The 22912-nt window shown below is 44.3% G+C and overlaps 1 protein-coding gene across 1 annotated transcript in view; it reads right to left on the bottom strand.

The window, feature by feature from the left end:
* The window catches only part of ARHGEF4 (Rho guanine nucleotide exchange factor 4), a 170641-nt gene extending 161960 nt beyond the window's left edge, over positions 1–8681 (bottom strand). Inside the window, exons 1-2 of the mRNA XM_061636379.1 lie at positions 8445–8681; positions 5876–6553 (exon numbers count right to left, since the gene is read on the bottom strand). Coding sequence (XP_061492363.1) covers positions 5876–6478 — 603 coding nt within the window. The 5' untranslated portion in view covers positions 6479–6553; positions 8445–8681. The remainder of the gene's footprint in view (positions 1–5875; positions 6554–8444) is intronic.
* Positions 8682–22912: the final 14231 nt, after the last annotated feature.

Here is a 22912-nt window from a genome sequence, read left to right as displayed (position 1 = left end):
AGTAAGTTTCTACCTTTTATAGCTGCAGACAAAAAGTGGGGAAGGGGGGGGATCTCTGCTATTTAAGGGAGGAAATGCTGGTCCACCTCCCATCTTGTCTCTGGTCAAACTGTATTAAATTTAAATGCAGAATGAGACAGCTAAATTAGAATTACAATGCATCATTTTTGTAACTGAATTTCAGCCCTCAAATTGGCTAACAGCTCACTTCCCAAAAATTCAGTCTAGGTGTGAAATTTAATGGCTCCCTCTACTGACTAAGCTTTAAATGCCTTCCGATTCTTGCTTTCATAAAAAGTGCTTTCTTGTGATGTTAGAAACATTGGGCAGTATTCAACTAAATATCTGCATGAGCAGAGCAACTTCCACGTGCGCAATAGAACCCCCCATCCCCAACTCTGCTCTGGAGAGTTGGGGGAAAACCCAGAACAGATTTAGGGGGTACATGGAGGGGCAGAACATTCTGTTGTGCAAGGAGAAATTGTGCAAGGAGAAATTGTGCAGTGATGGAACATTTGCCTTAGTGCTACACTAAACACAACCCATTTTATCCATTTATCTAAAAGCATTTCTAAATCACTTAATATTTTTTAAATCTCTCAGCAGGGTACACTGCAAATAGGCATTTTATTCCCAGTATAAATTCTTCTGAATTCACATGTCCAATATTAATCATATGCAAAGTACACCCACTAAAATCAATGGTCTTAATTCCACTGATTTCAATGGCTCTGCTTTGAGCATGACTAACATTGGATATCACTCTTTTAAACTAATGAATATGGATGCTCTTGCATGTAATAAAATATTTTTTTAACTTGCATGATCGTTCCTAAACTGTGGGAATTTATTTTGAATTATAAAATGAACACAGATTTTCCTATTCCTACGAGCAGTCAAGTTCATTAAAATGTGCATTACTTATTGCTAGTGATCATTTCTCGCTATAGAGAAGCATAGCCTCTGGGGACTCCTTGCAGGGGCGTGACCTTTCCGTTACTAAAATGATAGGAGTGGTTATTTCTACTAGCACAAAAGCATTAACGTTTGAACAAACACAATGTGGGTCAATTTGCCATCAGTGTAGAAATGCAGAAAAAAATTGAAGATATTTTACACTTGCTGCTTCCAAGATCGGGGGGGGGGGTTGATGTGTTTTATCACACTGAATATTAATAAATTATTTTCTTCACTTTTTTAAGTTGGGGGAGGAAAGGTTAGCATTAAAAACTCTATATAATTATTTGACCATAAGCTTTTATGTCAGGGGCCCCTCACACAGAAAGAAATTTCTATATGAAAGTCAGTCACTTCTATTTAGGAATTTAAGTATGTGCAAAATGGAAATGGACTGCCTTCAAGTCGATCCCAACTTATGGCTACCCTATGAATAGGGTTTTCATGGTAAGTGGTATTCAGAGGGGGTTTACCATTGCCTCCCTCTGAGGCTAGTCCTCCCCAGCTGGCTAGAGCCTGCTCAGCTTGCCACAGCTGCGCAAACCGGCCTCTTTCTTGTCCGCAACTGCCAGCTGGGGGGCAATTGGGCTCCTTTGGACTATGCAGCTTGCCCACGGCTGCACAGGTGGCAGGGCACATAACCCCTGAGCCACTCACTGTGGGGTGATCTTTAGCTGGCCCTTGACACCCACGAGACACGAGCGGGGATTTGAACTCACAGACTCTGGACTCCCAGCCAGGCTCTCCTCCCCACTGTACAAAGTGATCCTAAAAAGACAAACTGCTTTTAGGATGAACAAGAATGTTCAAAATGTGTGTACAGAAGAAAATCAGACCTGTGGAACAACATGGGGGTCCAGTACACCAAGTTCATCCAGCACCATAGATTTTTTTTAATTGCAGGAAAGTAGGACCTGACTCAAATTAGGGAACCTAGCATGGAGGATAGCAAGGCTTTTATCTTTTTCCTTCACTGTAGTCCACATCCAGATTAGTGGGCCACACTTGACATGTACAGTGGGGAAAAAGCTCCCATTTGTTGCAGTTGCAGCTTTCCTTCCATTGCAATAGGAAGCACACTCCCCTCACCCCACTCCTCGTGCACCTGCAATTTACTTTCTAAAAGCCATTTATGGTATGCAATTGCTCACTGCATAAATGGCACTGTCTAGTCTGGCATTCAATTTATAGCCGCTCATTCCATATTACTTCAGATCTTACTTAAAGAATATGATTTTTAACCGTTTCTTCCTTATGCCCAAATCTGTAATATAATTATCTTTTGAGAACATGCAACTATTTACAGTCCACCTGCTAGCACTATAATGTGCTATACCATAATATGAAAGCTTGGATAATTTATGCCCATGTTCTCAGTAACCATCAATATTACCACACAACTGTATCCTTGTTCACTACCCTCACCTCAGTGGAATATACACCTCGCATGCATGGGTTCCCTTAAAGATAACATCCAGCCTCTGGACCTTATTTACTTACTTAATTAATTAGATTTATATCCTGCCCTTTCTCCCAGTAGGAGCCCAGGGCAGTCCACAGGAGTTGCAGAGCCCACTGGAGTTGTAGAGCCCACTGGAGTTGCAGAGTCCACTTTTATTCATTTATTCCACATATTAAGCTGCTACCACTTGTGATTTTCTGTGATTTTCACTATGCTACAGCAAACTTTATATATACATACTAGGGATGGAATAATATGCCAATTTCAGTTCTCTCAGTTTCTCATTTTTCCAATCTTAAATTCACATTTCTGCAGCAATTAGCAATTTTTTAAAAATGTGAAATTTTTTCAGCATTTTAAAGCAAATTTGTATGCAGTTTTGACTAATATACACATTTTTGCAAACTATTTATCTAATATAATGCATTTTTGTATGTGATTTTCACCAATATATTCATATTATAATATACAGCTTCGGAGCAGGATACCTGAAAGACCGTCTTACCTCTTACATACCCAGCAGATCACTACGCTCTGCAGGTGAGGGCCTCCTGCAGATACCATCTTATCAGGAGGTCCATTCCACACAACACAGGAAATGGACCTTTAGTGTAGTGGCACCTACCCTTTGAGATTCCCTCCCCTTAAATATTAGACAGGCGCCATCTCTGTTATCTGTTCGGTGCCTACTGAAGACCTTCCTCTTTCAACAAGCCTTTTAAGCAGAGACTTTATCCTAGTCTGCATCTGTGTTGGAATTGGTTTTTAAGGTGTTTTTAAACTTTTTTTTAAAAAGATGTTTTTAAAGCTTTTTAAAAAATGTTTGTAAAGATGTTTTGTTTTAATATGTTTTTCAGGATGTTTTGGTTTTAATATATTTTAAAGTCTGTTTTTATGATGGTTTAAAGTGTTTTTAGTGCTTTTGTTTGCCGTCCTGGGCTCCTACTGGGAGGAAGGGCGGGATATAAATGTAATAAATAAATAAATAAATATTGTGCACACTTTCCCCTAATATATACCTTTTTGCAAACATTGCTTGGATAGAGAACTGTATCGCAAAACTCGGAAAAGTGTGAGTGTCGAAGGATGGCTGTTTTGATTCTCATATTGTTGCAGAAAATGTGAATTTAATAAATTCAGCTTAAAATGTGAACTGAATCAAATTTCTCCCCCATCCCTAATACATACACATAGTCACGCAATCTGTGTGATGAGCCACTGGACACGCATAGCTCAGCATGTGGTAAGAAATGTCTCTATCATGTTTACACTGGTGTTTCAGATGGGGAACGTGTAAACAGCAAAGAATGATGAGTATCTCCAAAAACTCAGAGGACGCTAACAAGCATGTGCTATAGAAAAACTGGCATAAATGCTTTTCCACAGAAACCACTGGTGTAAGAGTGGTAAATGTGCAAATCAGCCCTAAGAAGGCTTCTGCACCTTTAATAAGCACACAGAAAGGAGAGTTTCATTGGGTGCAGCATTTTCCCATCAGAGTTGAAGTGAAAAAAGAAGTTATGCTTGATACAAATGTTGCTCTTGTGCAACACTTAAAGAAGCCCTCACAGGATCTGGGCCTGATAAGGATTTTACAAATTCCGCCCCCCTGCTCTGTCCACTTTTGCCTGTTCTAACTCTGCCCCCCCCCCCATTTGCTTTGAGGAAGAAGCACTTGGCAGTTGCTTTGGAAACCAAAATCTTCTGTAAAAAGGGATTAGAGAGGCATCCTGCAGTTTCTAAGCAACCATCAAGAACGTCTTCCCCTCCCCCTGCTCCAGTGTCTTAAGTCACTGTGGGAGAATGACCCCATGGGAAGAGAAACTAGCATCTGATAGCGCTGTGGCCACAGGCAAATACCCAAGCCACCCAGGAGCAAGCACAGGCCCATAGTCCATGACAATGTCTTCTGCCCTCTTCACATCAGCCACTAAGGCTGAAAAAACAGACTAACAGGATCATATGCTTTGACTTTTCAGCAAGGCCACCCACCCAGAGCAGGATGATAAACAGGGAGAACTTGTCTTGTCACACCCATGTATGGGTGATCCTTCCACATGATTGATATACTAAGAAAACGGTTCTTCCCCAGCTGTTGGCTGGTTTGCAATCTGACTTTCTCAATTCAAGGAATGAGTAGGTGTAAGTGATTCTGTCACACAGCCTCCACAAATTCCAGACTTCAAACTCACCTCACATGGCAAGAGCTTTCAAAGAGTGTCACACAATCAACAACCCAGCTAACATTTGATGGGAATTAGCATGGGGGAACCTGAAAATAACCAAATGCTGCTGTACAGTATACCTTTTACTGATCAACTGGCTTCATGTCAGATACCCCAGCACTCAGGCTTTCAAAGAAAGGAGGGAACTCAAGTTCATCCGTCAAAGCAAGGAGTTGTGTTAGTTACAGTATGAGATTTAAAAAGGTCTCTTCAACTGCAGGAAATAGATGGGAAATAGGATAGGCACGGTACAGTTGTCAACACATCACACTGAAAAGCCATTTCTAATGGAACTGTTTAAGGCTGCAAAACCCTTGTATACTTGGCTGTACTTTTGAGCAAACATGCATACAATTGACCTCTAAGATGACACGTTTATGGTGATGTTTAGCTGCCAACACCAACAATAAGCAAAGCTTAGGAGCCATAAGATGGAAACTGAAACCATAAGACAGAAACTGAAATCATCTTTCGTAAAGGTCTTTACCTCTAATCAAATACATTCTGAAAAGTTCACATTAAATTTCTCCAAGTTTTGGCTTTTCGCCGCTTTCTCTTGGTAAACAGCAGCAACCAAATGGAGGTCAGGTGAGCAGCCATCTGCTATTGTACATGGAGGAGCTGCATGTACAGTGTCCTCATGACACACAACTACAGTAAGCACTGTTACTCCCTACATCTCAAAACCTGACATCTCTTATTGATGTCCTTGCATCTTGGGACACAGGATCTGTAACTGGTTAGGAAAGGGATGGGAAACCAATGCCCCTCCAGATGTTGTTCCATCATCGCCTGTCCATTTACAACAAAATTCCAGAATCAAATTCTGATGGATGTATAAATTCTCAAGAGTCTCTCTCTTCCTACAGATCTTGAAATGATACTATCAGTTTATCTGAATACTGTAAGCCAGAAAGAGGTTTTTTGTATATGGTCCTTGGCTAACCTGTTGAGAACAAAATAACTTATCAGACAGTGGTTAATTCAAGATCTAGGACATCACAAACATATTGAAATTAATCTATAGGATAGCATTTTAAAGGGTTAATAGCAAATCTGGAAGTACTAAAATCCTGGGCCAAGCTATTAAACAACCCTAGAATGAGAAACTATGTTAATAATTTCTTTGTTCATTCTCTGATTTTTATTTTACATGCTTTTCTCTGTGGTGCAATATTATTATAGAATATACATGCACATATATGCATAATTAATGCTGTTCAAAACATACCATCACACCTGGAACCTTGGACAGCCTCACATTTTGGCAAAGCTGGAAACTATGAGTTTTCTTTCTGGCCAGATGACATTTATTTTCACATGATGGCATCATTTTTTCTGTCGTTTGGTGCAATGATCCATAATGCCTACAGCCCTTCTTTCTCCAGTTCCTGTTGTTGATGATCTGACGCTCCCACTGTTCTATTACCGCCGATATCCTACTGGGTGCTGTTTTGAACAAAGTTTCCATTTGTGATCCCAGCTCCACAGCCTTGGCCAGAGTTAGAGAATCTATTTGCAAAAGCAGAGTCTCCCTAATTCTCCAGTCTTCTGCTTTCTCAACCAGCTGGTCAAGTACCAGTTCGTCCTGCAAAGGCCCAAAATCACAGCCTGATGCCAACTCCCACAAAGCAGAGGCAAAACTACTAAAAGTCTCCCCAGGAAGCTGTTCCCGCTGCCGGAAACAGAGCCTCTGGATTCTCTTGAAAATGTTTTGCCTGGGTACAAAGTCCTCCTGAAATTCATTGGTAGTCTCAAAGAATGTAACAGATCCCAGCTTTGTAACAATCTTCTGATTTTCGCCACCCAAATGGTGGGGAAGTAGATCCTCCATGTTCTCCAATCCAAAAAATCTCAGGCAAAATTCAACAGCATTTAGCCTATGTGACTAGGACATTTCTCCCTAGCTCTGGGGGAAAAAACAACAGAGGAAGGAAAGCATACAAGTCCTCCATCTTCCAAAGTCACACTAGTATGGTATAACTGATAGTAAATGCATCACCTTGTTTCCTAATTAGCAATGTAGGCTTAGTCAGCAGAGCCACATCCAGACACTTCCCTGACAACTGACCTGACCTGAAATTTGTCATCTGGACACCTCCACCTTTTAATCCCTTTTTTCCTGAACACTGTTGATGGGAACAAAATTCAGAATCCCAATTTGGACACCAACGTTGGGGGTGGAAGAAACGGAGAAGAGGCAGGGGATAAGGAAAGCAACATTAACTATCATGAGCAGGTACAAATAAACTTGGAAAGTTTGCAAATCATATGTCCTCAGTTTCCAGAGGGGTAACCATGACAGGGCCAAACTAGATGTATGGTTAAATATCTTGCTTTTCCTTAGTTACAGGGGTGGGGGACCCCAATTCCTGCTGTAAAGGCAAAGCACAAGAAGAGGAAGCTTATTTCTTCATTCATCCACTAAGATCTGAATAGACATCCACATGCACTCACAGGTAGGAGGCTTAGGGGGAAAATCCCAATGTAGTTACAGATATGAAACTGCCGGTCTGCTACATATTAAATGCAGGTCTGGTTTGGCCACTATAGCAAAATCAATAAAAATGTTTGTAGGACCTGCATATTGTCCTCAGAACCCTAAACTTCCATCTGATTTCCTGGTACAAAAGAGAAAGAGCATCCCTAATTCAATCCCAGGTAGATAGAAATTCCATAGTAAAACCATGTCCAAAAATCAAGAGAATTGGACATAGCAAAGCCTACAGGACACTCAACAGAACAGAGCCTGATTTTAATAAATGGGAATAGTGCCTTCGGTGGTGCAGTGGTGGAAAATTCTGAACCATACCCACTCTTCATGACAACCTCATAGTCACAGTAAAAATGAACTTCTGACCTCATAGCCACAATAAAAATGCACTTCTGATATCGCTCCAAAAATCAAAGCAGGTCACAGCGCTGGCAAAAAGCGCAGCAAGAAACCAGATTATGAATGTTACAGTCACTTCAGTGGCTTTAATATCCAGCCCAATTTCTTCTCACCATCCCCCCCCCACTTTACTTCACATCTGATGAAGAGTTCTGGTGGACCCAAAAGCTTGCTCCCTATTTTGTGACATTTTTATTGTTCACAATAAAGATATTTTTGAATTTTTCAAAATAAAAGTGGTAGTTTAACTCTTAGCCATACATCTATTGTAACCTACATCTTCCTCTGCTTGGCTTATTTGGTGGGCTTCTCTCTGAGAAACGCTTGTTTATTTGGCATACAGAGAATTGACAAAGAGCACCCCAGGAGATGGCATCATCCCTGTTGGTTATTACATGGCAGAGCTTCATCCCTGCCTATTCCTTCTCTGCTACACCATTGAGCACCTTTTTTATATAACCCCTCAACAACAAACCTAAAATTAATTTCCACACTCCCAGTTCTACCCAGTATCCCCATCTATGGGTAAAAACGATTATCTGGAAGGCTGCCAATAACATGAGGGAGGTTGTTTCCAGCAGTCCTGGGTGTCACCTTTACCACCTGCATTGTTAATCTAAATATAACTCAGCAGGTAGCAATCACTGCTAAAGAAATGCAGGAAATGCAGAGCTGGAGTATCCCGAACAGACCTCGGCTTGAAGACATCCAGCGAGGGAAAGCTCAACCACCCCTGAAGTCAGTTGATTCCGTTGTCGAATGGCTCTCACCATCATAATGTTTCTTCTCATCTTCAGTTATAATCTACCTTCCTGTAACTTAAGCCCACTGACTAGATCTAGTGCTGCTCTGTAATGAACACATTCCAACTTGCTCTGCAAAGCAGTTAGGCTTCTGCGATACATACCCTTGAACGTTTTTGAGCTATTAGATATGAACACTTGCTATAGCCAACTGATTTTTGTTTTTTGAATTCCAACTAAATTTTGGTTTAGTTTGGAGGGGCACTGCTCCCCATTTCCGTACAAGTCATTTCACCTTCCTCGAGTCAAAAAAGGTTAACCTTTGGGAAAGGAATAACAGGCAGCTGAAGTCTACTTTCCACCCAAGGCCTCTCCTTAACTGTAAATGCTGGATGGAACATCACTTCCTGCTGAGGGATCATGGGGCCAATAGACAGAAAACTACAAGTCCCATGATTCTTCAGCAGGAAATTATGGTCCGTATATCACTGACTGTCAAGGATTGTCTCTCCTGTGTAAGGAGTCTGTTACCCTGTCTTAAAGTTGGGCTTGTTTTGGCTTGAGGAAATGGGTGAGCACTGCAGGGAGGAGGTATTTCATACAGGGGGTGGCAGAAGCATTTTGAGTCTGACCTGACTTGAAGGGGGCTGTGGCTAACACTTAGACCTGGAGAGCAGAATGAGCAGCCACATAGTCTACCTGGTCAGTTTTCCCTATCATGGTGAGATATATTGCAGTTCTATTTAAATTATAGTAATTATTTATAAATTGGCATATGTAAATTTAATGCAAATTTTCATCCTCTTTCATTGTCTTTTTTTCTGGTGAAGCATTTCCTCCTTTTTTGGCAATGAGTAAGCTGCCACACTCTTTAAACCACAATCCAATATGTGTTTACTCAGAAGCAAATCCCATTGAGACTCTCAGGTAAGTGTGTACTGTATAGGATTGCAGCCTTGATGGGCCAGATATTTCCAGCAGATGGCGTTTGCATTACAAACTTCTGTGGTTGGAACACTCCTGCAATCCTTTTATTCAGCTGTGAGCAGTCTCTCTTAAAAGTGTGGCAGTTTGAAATGGAGACCTCACCTTCCAGATTGTTTTTTGAATTCCAACTACATTTTGTTTTGATTTGGGGGGGCACTGCTCCCCCTTCCCTACTAGTCATCGCCCTTCCTCAAGTCAAGCATGTGACTTTCACTGTTCTCTGAATCAATCTGTGCTGACTTCCAGCTATGGCTGCCATTGTGGCATATGATGAGGAAGGGCCATAGTTCACTGGTAATCTTAGAGCATCTGCTTTGCATGCAGAAGGTCCCAATCCTGGACAGCCACTGCCACTCAAGGTAGACAATACTGAATTAGATGGTCTGACTCAGTATAAGGTAGTTTCCTATGTTCCTGTGATGAAGCGATTGTACAAATGCTGATGTTACATTCAGAGTTCAATGCATATTGGCTTTTGCACATTCCCATAAGAGTAGCTGCTTACAAAAAACAAAACAACTTATCCATGCTGAGTTCCTTACATAGAATTAGCATTGACCTAAGTGCATAGTGGTAATGGCTGGAAGTCGATATGTACCAATTCCAAGCTGTTCCTCTGAAAGAATTATGACAACAGGTCCAAGTACTAGCATACAGAACTATAGAATTTAGTTCAAGAAGCCACCAAAAAAACAAAGTCAAATGCCTGCACTAAGCCAGGATCCAGCAGATCCAATAGTAGTATGTTAGTACTATAAAACAGTTTAACTGTTGCAGATTCCCCTAAAGAATTCTGGGACCTGTAGTTTGCAGGAAACTCTGAGATCCCAAGCGTTCCCCCAAAAAACTATGGTTTCCTCCCCAGTGTAAGATAATGACTGTTTAAACTACTTTAAATTTAGACAATTGATGTATTCAGTTACACACTCCTTAATAAATTCCAAAAAAAACCCCTAATAATTATAGCCTACAATTATACTAACTAAGGTGTGTTAGATCAGGATGGGACAACCAAAGCTGTCTTAGAAAAACATGTAATTTTAGCAAGGTATGCCTAGATGACTTGCATGGCCCTGTGGGACATGAAAAAATTTCATTATTGCTTCATACCACACCAAAGTTGACATCCATCACCTTCTCTAATGCTCTTATTTTTACTACTACAGTCACGATGCTCACAAATTACATGCTTGTAATTTGTGGTCCAAAGCCAGAATATTTGTTGATTATGCCATGGAAGGCCCGATTCACATTTACATCTACAGCGAAACTACATCAAATAGACCACATCTAATCCTTGCAAGTGGGTTTGGAGTAGACCGCAATTTACCCCCTAGGATAGGAATGTGGGGTTGTATCAGAATAAGCTCTATTCCAATTTTAGGAATGTAGGAAGCTACTATGTAATACTGAGAGAGACCATGTGATCTTTCTAGCTCAGTATTGTCTTTGCTGACTGGCAGCAGTCTCTCCCAACCCTACCTGAAGACACCTGGGATTGAACCTGGGAACTTCTGCATGCGAAACAGATGCTCTATCACTGAGCTATTGCCTCCGACCCAATTTTCATTTAAATATGTGAAAATCAGGGGCCAACATGATCCCAAATCCCACCCTTCCAGGTGTTCAACTTTTCATTGTCTGGGCGAAACTGGTCTTAGAATGTTCATACCTCATCTATTAACCAGTGCCTGCAGGAGGAAGAGACCATCGCCCAAGGGAAGGAGAGGCCGCTGCTGCTGCTGCTGCTGTGCTGCTGTTGCTGCTGCTGCTGCTGCTGCTGCTGCTGTGGGACCACCACCTCCACCACCCTTCCCTGAGGGACTTCTGCCTGGCAGGACCAGGCCCCAGGTACCCAGCCAGCCAGGACTGATTCTTACCACCTGTCCCTCTCTGGAGGGATACATAAGCCGGCTGGCTGAGGTGGCCTGGGAGACCCAGTGCCTGCAGGAGGAAGAGACCATCACCCAAGGGAAGGAGAGGCGGCGGTGGCGGCGGTGGCAGCTGCTGCGGGACCACCACCTCCACCACCCTTCCCTGAGGGACTTCTGCCTGGCAAGACCAGGCCCCAGGTACCCAGCCAGCCAGGACTGATTCTTACCACCTGTCCCTCTCTGGAGGGATACATAAGCCGGCTGGCTGAGGTGGCCTGGGAGACCCAGTGCCTGCAGGAGGAAGAGACCATCGCCCAAGGCAAGGAGAGGTTGCTGCTCTTGCTGCTTTCTTTCTGGGTGCTTATATGAATGCATGTTGTGAGTGAGTGTGTATTTTATGTATTTGAGTTTTTTGTATTTTTCTTTTTGTATTTATAGTTTATAATGTGCCTGGGGAAGAGATCTTTCCATCTAGCGGGGAGACATGAGGGGGCCCCAATTGCCGTAGTGACGGGCAGAGGGAGGTATGGTGTTATGAGAAGGACGTGCCAGGTAAGGGGAACGCGGCCCAGACATGTTGTGGCTGTGCCTTGTTCCGGTCCTTCTCATACCCGCAGGGTTGTTGGTTGTCCTCTCAGCCAACTCTCAGATCTCCAGCTGCTGCTTTTTAATGCCAGATCGGTTCATAATAAAAAACCCCTCGTCCATGATTTGATTATGGATGAGGCAGCTGATCTGGCATGCATAACCGAGACCTGGGTGGGCGAACAGGGGGGAGTTAGTCTCTCCCAGATCTGCCCACCGGGGTATTTGGTTCAGCATCATGGGAGATCTGAGGGTCGGGGAGGTGGGGTTGCTGTGGTCTATAAGAGTTCCATCTCACCAAGCACCATGTCCATACAACTACTGGTCTGGAATGTTTGCACCTTGTGTTGGGCCAGAGGGACAGACTAGGAATCCTTTTGGTGTACCGCCCACCTTGCTGCCCAGTGGCTTCCTTAACTTAGTTGACGGAAGTGGTCTCGGAGGTATTGTTGAGATCCCCTAGACTATTAGTAGTCGGGGATGTCAACATTCATGCCGAGGCTACTTTGTCTGGGGTGGCTCAGGACTTCATGGACTCCATGACAACCATGGGGCTATCCCAATATGTTAGTGGCCCAACACATATATCGGGGCATACACTCGACCTTATTTTTGTTACTGGACATGGGGATAGTGATCTGGATGTGGGGAGTTTTACATCTCTCCCTTTGTCATGGACAGATCACTGCTTGCTGAAGTTTAGACTTTCAGCAACCTTTTCCCTCCGCAAGGGTGGGGGACCTATTAAATTGGTCTGCCCCCGGAGACTAATGAATCCTGAAGGTTTTCAAAGGGCTCTGGGGGATTTTCCGGCTGATAGGACCGGCGCTCCTGTTGAAGCCCTGGTTAATCTGTGGAATGCGGAGATGGCCCGGGCTGTCGACACGATCGCTCCTGCATGCCCTCTCCTTTGCAGAGCTCATTCAGCTCCTTGGTATACTCCAGAGTTGAGGGCGATGAAGCAAGATAGGAGGCGGCTTGAGCGGAGATGGAGACGAACTCCTGATGAATGCAACTATACGCTGGTTTGTGCTTTCACCAAGCGGTATATAGGAGCGGTGAGGGCGGCGAAAAAACAATATTTCGCCGCCACTATTAAGGCATCTCTCTCCCACCCAGCGGAGCTTTTTAGAGTTGTCCGAGGGCTACTCCATCTAGGCCTTCAGGACACTGTAGATACTTCGGTGGCCCGCTGCAATGAGTTTGCTGAGCACTTCCAGCATAAGATCTTACGCATTCGTCGGGACCTAGACTCTCATTTTATAGCAGTTAACCCTAGTGAGGTGTCTGGTGCACAGTCTTATCATGTTTTGTTGGATGAGTTTCAGTCGGTTCAGTTCGAGGACGTGGACAAGGTGCTTGGACAGGTACGTGCAACCACTTCGGTACTAGATCCTTGCCCCTCTTGGCTAATAAAAACTGGCAAGGAGGGAACAGTTGGCTGGGCCAGGGAAGTGATAAATGCCTCCTTGCGAGAGGGAGTGGTCCCTGGCTGTCTGAAGGAGGCAGCAGTGAGACCACTCCTGAAAAAGCCTTCCCTGGACCCAGAGGATTTCAGCAGCTACAGACCAGTGGCAAATGTTCCATATCTCGGCAAGATCTTGGAACGAGTGGTTGCTGACCAGCTCCAGGCGCTATTGGATGAAACCGATTATCTAGATCCATTTCAATCGGGTTTCAGGCCCGGTTTTGGCACTGAGACGGCCTTGGTCGCCCTGTTTGATGATCTATGTTGGGAGAGAAACAGAGGGAGTGTAACTCTGTTGATTCTCCTTGATCTCTCAGCGGCTTTTGATACCATCGACCATGGTATCCTTCTGGAGAGGCTTGCGGAGTTGGGAGTTGGAGGCACTGCTTGGCAGTGGTTCCGCTCCTACTTGGCGGGCCGTCTCCAGAAGATAGTGCTTGGGAAACATTGCTCGACACCGTGGGTACTCCAATGTGGGGTCCCGCAGGGTTCGGTTTTGTCTCTCATGCTTTTTAACATCTATATGAAGCCGTTGGGTGCGGTCATCAGGAGTTTTGGAGTGCGTTGTCACCAGTACGCTGATGACATGCAGCTCTACTTCTCCTTTTCATCTTCCTCAGGTGAGGCGGTCAATGTGCTGAACCGTTGCCTGGACGCGACAATGGACTGGATGAGAACTAACAAACTGAGACTCAATCCTGATAAGACTGAGATGCTGTTGGTGGATGGTTTTTCCAATCAGATGGTGGATATATATCCTGTCCTGGATGGGGTTACACTCCCCCTAAAGGAACAGGTTCGTAGTCTGGGAGTCATTCTAGACTCTTCCCTGTCACTTGAGGCTCATGTAGCCTCTGTAGCACGGAATGCATTCTACCAACTTCGATTGGTAGCCCAGCTACGTCCCTACCTGAGTAAGGAGGATCTTACATCAGTAGTACATGCTCTGGTAACCTCACGTTTGGATTACTGTAATGCGCTCTACGTAGGGCTACCTCTGAAGACGGTTCGGAAGCTACAGCTGGTGCAAAATGCGGCGGCCAGACTGCTAACAAGAACGAAGCGGTCTGACCATATAACACCTGTTTTGGCCTGCTTGCACTGGCTTCCAATACGCTTCCGGGCCAAATTCAAAGTGTTGGTATTAACCCATAAAGCCTTATACGGCGCGGGACCTCAATATCCGTCGGAACGCCTCTCCCGCTATGAACCGGCTCGTACACTGCGGTCTGCTACGAAGGCCCTCCTCCGGGTCCTGACTCATAGGGAGGCCCGGAGGGCATTGACAAGATCAAGGGCCTTCTCAGTGGTGGCCCCCGAACTATGGAATAGTCTCCCCGAGGAGGTTCGCCTGGCGCCGACACTATCATCCTTTTGGCGCCAGGTTAAAACCTTTCTCTACTCCGAGGCATTTTAATTTTTTGTTAATGATTGTAATGTTTGTAATTTGATTTTAGCCTTTGCTGTTTTTAGACTGTGAAATTTGATTTTAGACTGATGTTTTGTATTATATTGTATTTTATTGTATCTATGTTCACCGCCCAGAGAGCTATTGCTAGTCGGGCGGTATATAAGTTTTAAAAATAAATAAATAAATAAATAAATAAATAAGAATGTTCATACCTTATCTATTAAGAATCCAATACATTTAACTACCATGGATAGATCCTTTTTATTACCTCTTTCTGTTAATTTTTTTTCTTCCATGGCATTCTACTGACATTGCTTTGTTATCCTACACCCACTGTTAACACTTGTCTGGGTTATGAGGGTGCTTCTGCATGGATGCCTCAGCTTCAGACTAATACACAAATACCCCAAGAATCCATACTGCATTACAGCTTAGAGCTGGAGCCACATGGGGACCAGGTTGCACTGCCCACCGTGTCAGCAAGTTGGCTATTAGAGGATTATATATTTGCATTTCAAAATATATATAGGCTTGTATCCAATTCAGTCACACTTAGAGTACACCCACTGAAATGAATGCACAAGCTAGTCAAGTCCATTGATTTCAATGGGTCTCCTCTGGATATAACATTATTTTTATTCTTTATTAATATATCTACCACTTAATGCCCAGATGGTTCAGTTGGATACAACCCACATATAATTGCATTTTTTGAAAACAATTCAACAAATTGCTTGGGGATTTCAGCATACAAGCTGGGACCGCCCTCACAGGATTTCATGGAAACCATGGCTTCCTGAGAGCTGCGCCTTATTTCCATGGGGCCCACCCATGTAGCTGGTCATACGCTTGACCTTGTATTTGCCTCAGAAGAGGAGGGGAGTGATCTGAAAATGGGGGCTACATCTCTTACCCCCTTGTCATGGTCAGATCACTATCTGGTGAGAGTAGACCTTTCGATGCCACACACCGTCCACAGGGGCAAAGGACCCATTAGGATGGTCTGCCCCAGGCATTTGATGGATCCAGATGGATTCCTGAATGCGCTTGGGGATTTCATGGAGCCTGCAGACGGGCACTCAGCCGAATCCCTGGTGAAGGAGTGGAATGAGGCGATCACCGGGGCACCGTGGTATACTCCACGGTTGCGAACTCTGAGGCGGGAGGTGAGACGGCTAGAACTCTGGTGGCGGAAATCTCACTCCGAGGATGATCAGACATGGGTTAGAGTGGCTGCAGTGGCCTACCATGTAACAATAAGGGCTCCTTTTTTGCTGCCTCTATTGCATCTGCAGAGTGCTGTCCCAGGAGGCTGTTCCAAGTGGTACGAATCCTGGTCGGTCCAGTTGCTTCAGAAGCGATGGGACATTCTAAGACCTCCTGTTATGAGTTTGCAAAGCACTTTGTGGATAAAATTGATCATCTAAAGAGTATGATTCTGCACGCTGTGGATACAGTGAGTGAGCCAGAGTCAGCCAGTGGTTTTCCGGTGATGTGGGATCGGTTCCAGCTTCTTCCTTCTGATGAAGTGGACAAGATGCTTGCAAACTTAAGGCCAACCACCTGCCTACTCGATCCCTGTCCATCGTGGTTCATTATGAACTGCAAGAATAGACTGGGCGAGGGGGTCAAGGCGGTGGTAAATGCATCCTTGGAAGAGGGTGTGATGCCATCAGCTCTCAAGGAGGCAGTAATAAAACCAATCTTAAAGAAGCCCTCCTTGGATCCCCAAGAATTGAACAACTTTCACCCAATCTCAAACTTACCATTCTTGGGCAAGGCGGTTGAGCAAGTGGTGGCGAAGCAGTTACAAGCACACTTAGAGGAAGCAGATTATCTGGATCCATTCAGTTGGGCTTCAGGTCTGGACATGGGACTGAAACAGCCTTGGTTGCCTTGGTGGATGATATGAGGAGAGCGTTGGATAGGGGTGAATGCACCTTCCTCATCCTCCTGGATCTCTCAGCGGCTTTTGATACTGTTGACCACGTTATCTTTTTGGATCGCCTGGAGGGGTTAGGCATAGGGGGCACTGTTTTGCAGTGGTTCCGTTCCTTCCTTTCTGATAGGTACCAAAGAGTAGCATTGGGGGATGAGGTTTCAAACCCTTGGCCTCTCACTTGTGGGGTGCCGCAGGGCTCCATCCTCTCCCTGATGTTATTTAACATCTATACAAAGCCGCTGGGGACTATCATCAGGAGATTTGGGTTGTAGTGTCACCAATATGCGGATGACACGCAGCTCTATCTCTCATTTAAATCTTCACTGAGGTTGGCTATAGAAACCCTGTCCAAGTGCCTGGAGTTGGTGAGTGGCTGGATGGGAAGGAATAAGCTGAAACTGAACCCTGACAAAACCGAGGTACTGTTCGTGGGAGACAAGGGATGGTTAGGGGACTTGGACCTGGTGCTCAATGGGGTACAACTGCGCCTAAAAGACCAGGTCCGCAGCCTCGGGTTCATTCTTGACTCCCAACTGTCCATGGAAGCTCAGGTTTCGGCTGTGAGCCGGGCAGCACTGTATCAACTTCATCTGATACGGAGGCTACGCCCCTACCTTCCCAATCATCTGCTCCCATCGGTGGGACATGCGCTGGTCTCCTCTCGCCTTGACTACTGTAATGCGCACTACGTAGGGCTACCCTTGAAAACGGTCCAAAAGCTGCAACTGGTACTGAATGCGGTGGCGCGCCTGATTAAAGGCAGCCGCCGGTGAGATCACATAACTCCAGTGCTCAAAGAGTTGCACTGGCTACCAGTTGCTTGTCGGGCCCAATTCATGGTGTTGGTTTTGACCTTTACGGTTTCGGCCCAGCCTATCTGAAGGAGCACCTCCAGCATCAACAGCTATGCTGCCTAACAAGATCGAAGTGATGGCGCGACCTCGGGCAGTGGAAAGCTGGTTGGTGGGGGAGTGTTTGAAGTGCCAGGTGGGGATTCTGGCGCGGGCGGGGTTGGCGCACACGAAGGAATGCTTCCCAATGACTCAGATGGGATGGGATCTGCCTCAACAGGAGGGATGGGCAAGGAAGTCTGCAGGCTGACAGAGCCCCCCCCCTACAACTTCCCCAGGGATCTCATCCTCATCTGACTCTCCCTGATCTAACTCCCCTTGCTCCTGGGGTGCAACATCATCCCCCCCTCCATGCACCATCTCCCTTTACCCCCTGGGCTTGGACTTGTCCGGGTAGGCGTCATGGAACTCTCTCACCAAGTCTGATGCATGAACATCATCAGCGTATTTCCACAAATGCTCCAACTGATTGTACCCCTTCCAGTGGATCAAGTACTGAAGTCGCCCTCAGCGCTTCCGCGAGTCCAAAATCTGCACCACCTCATATTTCTCTTGTCCATTCACTGCTACGGGGGGGAAGAGGCACCTCTGGCTCCCTGTGGGGGTTGGGTGGTTGCTCCAGGGTAAGCAGGGAGTGATGAAACACTGGATGTATCTTGAAGGAAGCAGGCAGCCTCAGACAAAAGGTCATTGGGACTGATCTGTGCCTCAACTTAAAGGGGCCCACCTTTCAGTCCTCCAGCTTATGGTAGTGTGCCCTTGTAGGCAGATAACGCATGGACAGGCATACCCTGTCTCCCACAAGGATTACAGGCCCCTCTTGTCGATGTTGATCTGTGACTCTCATAGCCCACTTTCCCCCTCTCTAACTGTTGCTTCAGCAACTGCTGCATTGCCTGAAGCTGTTGCACAAAGTCCTCAGTTGCCGGAACGGCGGGGCTGGCATGTGGGGTGGGAAAAGCTGGAGGGTAGTATCCCAGGTTGGCAAAGACCTGTTGCGTGGTAGCATGCCCTGTGTTGTAAGCGAATTCCACTAAGGGCAAAAAGGACATCCAGTTGTCTTGCTGGTAATTGACATAACGGAGATACTGCTCCAACGTGGCATTCACCTCCTCAGTCTGACCGTCCATTTGCGGGTGATGAGATGACGACAGTCTCCGCTCACTCTGCAGGAGTTACTACAAAGCGCGCCAAAACCAAGCTGTAAATTGCGGGCCCCGGTCCAAAACTAAACTGTCTGGGAGGCCGTGCAACCGGTACACATGCTGCACATACAGTTGAGCCATCTCTTGTGCGTTTGGGAGTCCCAAGCATGGAATGAAATGAGCCATTTTAGTAAAAGCATCTACCAACAACAACACTGTTGTCTTCCCCTGAGAGGGGGGAGGTCTATGAAGAAGTCCATAGTTACCATCTGCCAAGGACCCTGGGGTGTAGGGAGTGGCTGCAAGAGTCCTGCTGGCCATCCCATGACGTGTTTGGCTCTGGCGCAGACAGGGCAGGACTGGACGTAGCGCTCCACCTCCTGCTTCATCCGAGGCCACCAAAACTCCCTGGTGACTGTTTGCAAAGTTTTAAGGTTCCAAAGTGCCCAGCAGTCATGACACTGACGCAGGACCTTGGCTCTCACATCTCTCTGCAGTTTGTAGGACTAGTAGCCTTCTAAAAACAGCACAAAACGGTAAGGAGACTATCCCTCTTCTGGTCCCCTGTAATTCACGAATGACCAGACATATCTGAGTCAGATTGCTGTTTATCATATACTATTCCATCCATCTTTCAAACATTTGTGTGTCTCCACCCCACTTTGCACTTCCACAGTAATTATTGGTGGAGAATGCAAAAACATCTAAATGAACATTATTCAGGGCTCCTTCAGACATTCTTTTTATTGTGCATTCATTATGATTTGTACTCATGATAATATTGGGCGGTTATATACGATCTCACCTTCAATACTGTGTGCACCTGCAAAGGTTTTGGGTCAGACATACTGCTTTGTTTCCATTCAGCGCATGTCCCGTAACTTCCTGCTAAAATCCTGTAACTTTTTATACCAAAAATGTTCTGGTTGTGTTGTTGTTTTTTTAACTTTTTTGTAGCACTATAGTGCAAGAGTGCCCCTCCAGGCAGCAATAATGTAATAACATTGGGGAAGCGTTGCAGAACAAGTAATAAACTGGAATGTGTGGACAGTCCAGTATAATCCACCAGTAATGCATTATTATTGCATCAATGGCATGTTGCACAGTGTACCCACAATAAAACAGTTCTGGAAGAGGCCTAGGGTGTCTTCCACCTTCTTTTGCTCCAGTTCTTTTGCCTCTCTTTAGGCTTTGCCAATTAGGCCAAAAGGAGTACTGGCATCATCCAGACTGACCTTTTACATAGCACAATTAACACTGCAACTTCTTTCAGTAATATCTGCCACATCCCAGTTGTTGGTCTGCAAATTAGAGGATGCAGGGTGATTATCTGATTTGGTGAAGAAAGAAGCCAGTCATCCATGTCTTACCACACCCCAAGAATTGGAAATTATTTAAGGAGGTCAAATACTGTATGTAGGTATTAAGATTCCAATCCACCTTTTCTTGCTTGCATCAATCATACTGCTTCCGATGAGTCAGTTCCCTTGTTTATGACTTATTTTTAGAAGGCAAAGGAAGCCAGATTGTGGATTGAATGAGTTTAACTCAAGGAACAGGGAACCTGCAAAGAGCAGAGTGAGTTTGTTTGTTTTATATGCTGCTTTTCAGTCAGTTCCTCCCACAGCAGTTTACATAGAGTTTAAAATAACACAAACTATGAAGATACAATAAAACAGCACAGAGGAGAGTGGCAACAATATTAAAAGCCAGATTAAAGGGAGGGGGAACAGACTGAAAGGGTAACACATTAAAAGGCCTGGGCAAATAAAAAGCACTGCACCTGGCACTGAAGATATGAGGCCCTCCCTGAAGAGAACATTCCAGAGTAGGGTGTTGGTAAAGTTCTTCTGCCCTGGGCTCAGAAAAGTCCACCACAGTGGAAATGGGAGCAAGTGAATAATTAGCTTCCTTGATTGACAAATGCTTTGCACAGCCTAAGCGATGACTTTGTCAGTTAGGGATCACTGGGACTTTGGCTGCCAAAGCCCTCACAAGCCTCTTCAGATTGGCCTTATGCAGTGTAATGGAGGAAGGTCATTCCATTACACTGCATAGGGAAGATTTTAAGAGGTCTAGGGGTAAAATTGGATGTGGGAGACAGAGGGAGCAGCTTTCCCCCTGATTCCCCCCCCCATTTGTTTCTAGGCCATAGGAACAAAAACAGCCAATTAGTTCCCATTATGGGGGTGTTGCAAGGACAAATAGAAGTTGTGGGTCATCAACAATGGGTGGATTTTGGCTCCCCCCCAATGTCACCCCTTCAGCATGTTTTTATCATCCCTAATTATAATGGCACCACTAGTTTTTATTGGAACAAGAAAAAAGTTTCCCAAGATAGTCCTTGGATTGGCTTGTAAAAATGTCCTGAGTTATTATTATCTTTTTAATAATCTGGGTAATTTTGTATTTATCCAGAGGATTAAAGGCATTAACAAATATACTTGCCACGCTCACCATGGCTCATGTGCTGTCACCTGATGAATGTGATGAGTAGCCAACCTTTTCCCAACTGTGAAGCTTCAGAGGTAGGCAAGATCATCCAAGCAGTTACATAGCAATCCCGACCACCTTGCCAGATCTAGATGAAAGGAAGCCAGGTGTGGTGTGGCATAGTGAAAGTGCCCAAAGAGTCGTCTTGTTGGTAATTCGCAGCCTTGGTTATTTAAGTCATGGAAATGATGCCCAAAGGAATGTCCAATTTTACCAAACTAGTATCAGCATAAGCAATAAACATTTTGAGGGTCAGGCACTATTCAGTCACACACTACTCCGTCTCATCTGCCTTTTAAGAAGTAACCACTTAGAACATGCATTAGGATAAATAAGAAAATGAAAATTATTTTTTAATAATAATCTCTGGGGTACTTTGCAACAATTCAGTCCTTTCAACCACTGAAAGTATTTGCTGAAGAGGGCCTGCAAAAGGGTATGTTAGAGTACTGGATAATGAAATTAAAATAATCTAAGTACTGACAGACAAACATGTCACCAAGGGACCATGGGAGAAGGGTGTGTGCCATTTTTAATGTTTCCCTAAGCATAGTCTTGACTAATATCAAACCCACGACAAACAGTTAATAAACTACTCCGCTTAAGAACTCAGAACTTGGGAGTTGACATAACTAGAAAGGGAGTTAGCGAGTACTCTAAGTAGGCTACATACACAGGCTCACACACCTTGTGACTAGGGATCAGGGCCGGCTCCAGGAATGCCGGGGCCCTTGGACAGATCTTTCCATCCCTACTTGTGACTCATCAAACTGAACCCAGTCCACCAATAAGGTATAAGAGATTAAGAAACCTTCTGTTTTCTACTGTCTACCTAAACATTTTTTTAAATAACCAGAGGGTAGTCAAGCCCCTGCCAAGCTATAACTTGTAACCCACCAAATCAAGCATGGCCACAGTGCAATTACATATTTTGGTTGTTTTTGAATTATTCAATTTTATGCTAATTTCTATTAAATTTTGTTTATTGATTTTAAATAATTTTATAGATCACTGGTTCCCAAACCTTCTCTCCCATGGATCACTGAAAATTGCTAATGGTCTTGGTGGACCAATTAATGATTTTTTCTGCCTGTTTTAGCAATTGTAATGCACGGTGCTACATGCTGTATGTTTTTAATTGTATTTGTATTGCTTTTTAAATTTCTTATATTTTATTGTGTTACAGTTTGCATTCCATAGAATTCAAACTGTAATACAATAAAATATAAGAAATGAAAATACAATTTAAAATCAGTATGATTATATTACATGCAGACATGCCACATACTACATGAATGCAGCTCATGGACCACAGTTTGGGAACCCCTGTTATAAACAGAATTTGTAAACGCTTTGGTTGCCCTCTAATGAAAAGGTGGGTTAGATTTTTTACAAATTAATTAACAAATTAACAAAGGTAGAAAAGTAAGGATTCTTTTGCAAACACTGTAAAAAAGCTTCGACAATGCAATCCTGTGGCTGTCTACTGAGAAATAATCCTTGCTGAGGTCAACGAGACTAACTAGGTTATGAAAAGTATTGCAGCTTGAAAACATTTCTCAGTTTCTCCCCATTAGGATTTTTTTTAAAAAAAAAAAGCAGGAGCATGGTTAATGCAACATGTAATTTTGGGAAATGCTATTTCAATAATAAAAATCTGGCTATTTAATTAATATTAACATTAGAGCACTCAATTACAGGTTAGTGTGACACCATCAGGCACATCTGGGAATTACAAAACCTGATTTAACTGAGAGCAGCCATTCGTATGTAATCTCCAAAACTTATTGGCAAACGAGTACCAAGGCTGCAATACTTATTGTCATGTGATCAACTGCAATGTTAATGTTGGTGTTGCAGGGATATTGTACCAAGC

The sequence above is a fragment of the Rhineura floridana genome, chromosome 7, assembly GCF_030035675.1.
Source record: "Rhineura floridana isolate rRhiFlo1 chromosome 7, rRhiFlo1.hap2, whole genome shotgun sequence".
In the NCBI taxonomy this organism is placed as follows: Eukaryota; Metazoa; Chordata; class Lepidosauria; order Squamata; family Rhineuridae; genus Rhineura; species Rhineura floridana.
Note: the sequence above shows the minus strand (reverse complement) of the source record. Positions and strands in the feature narration are given on the sequence as shown.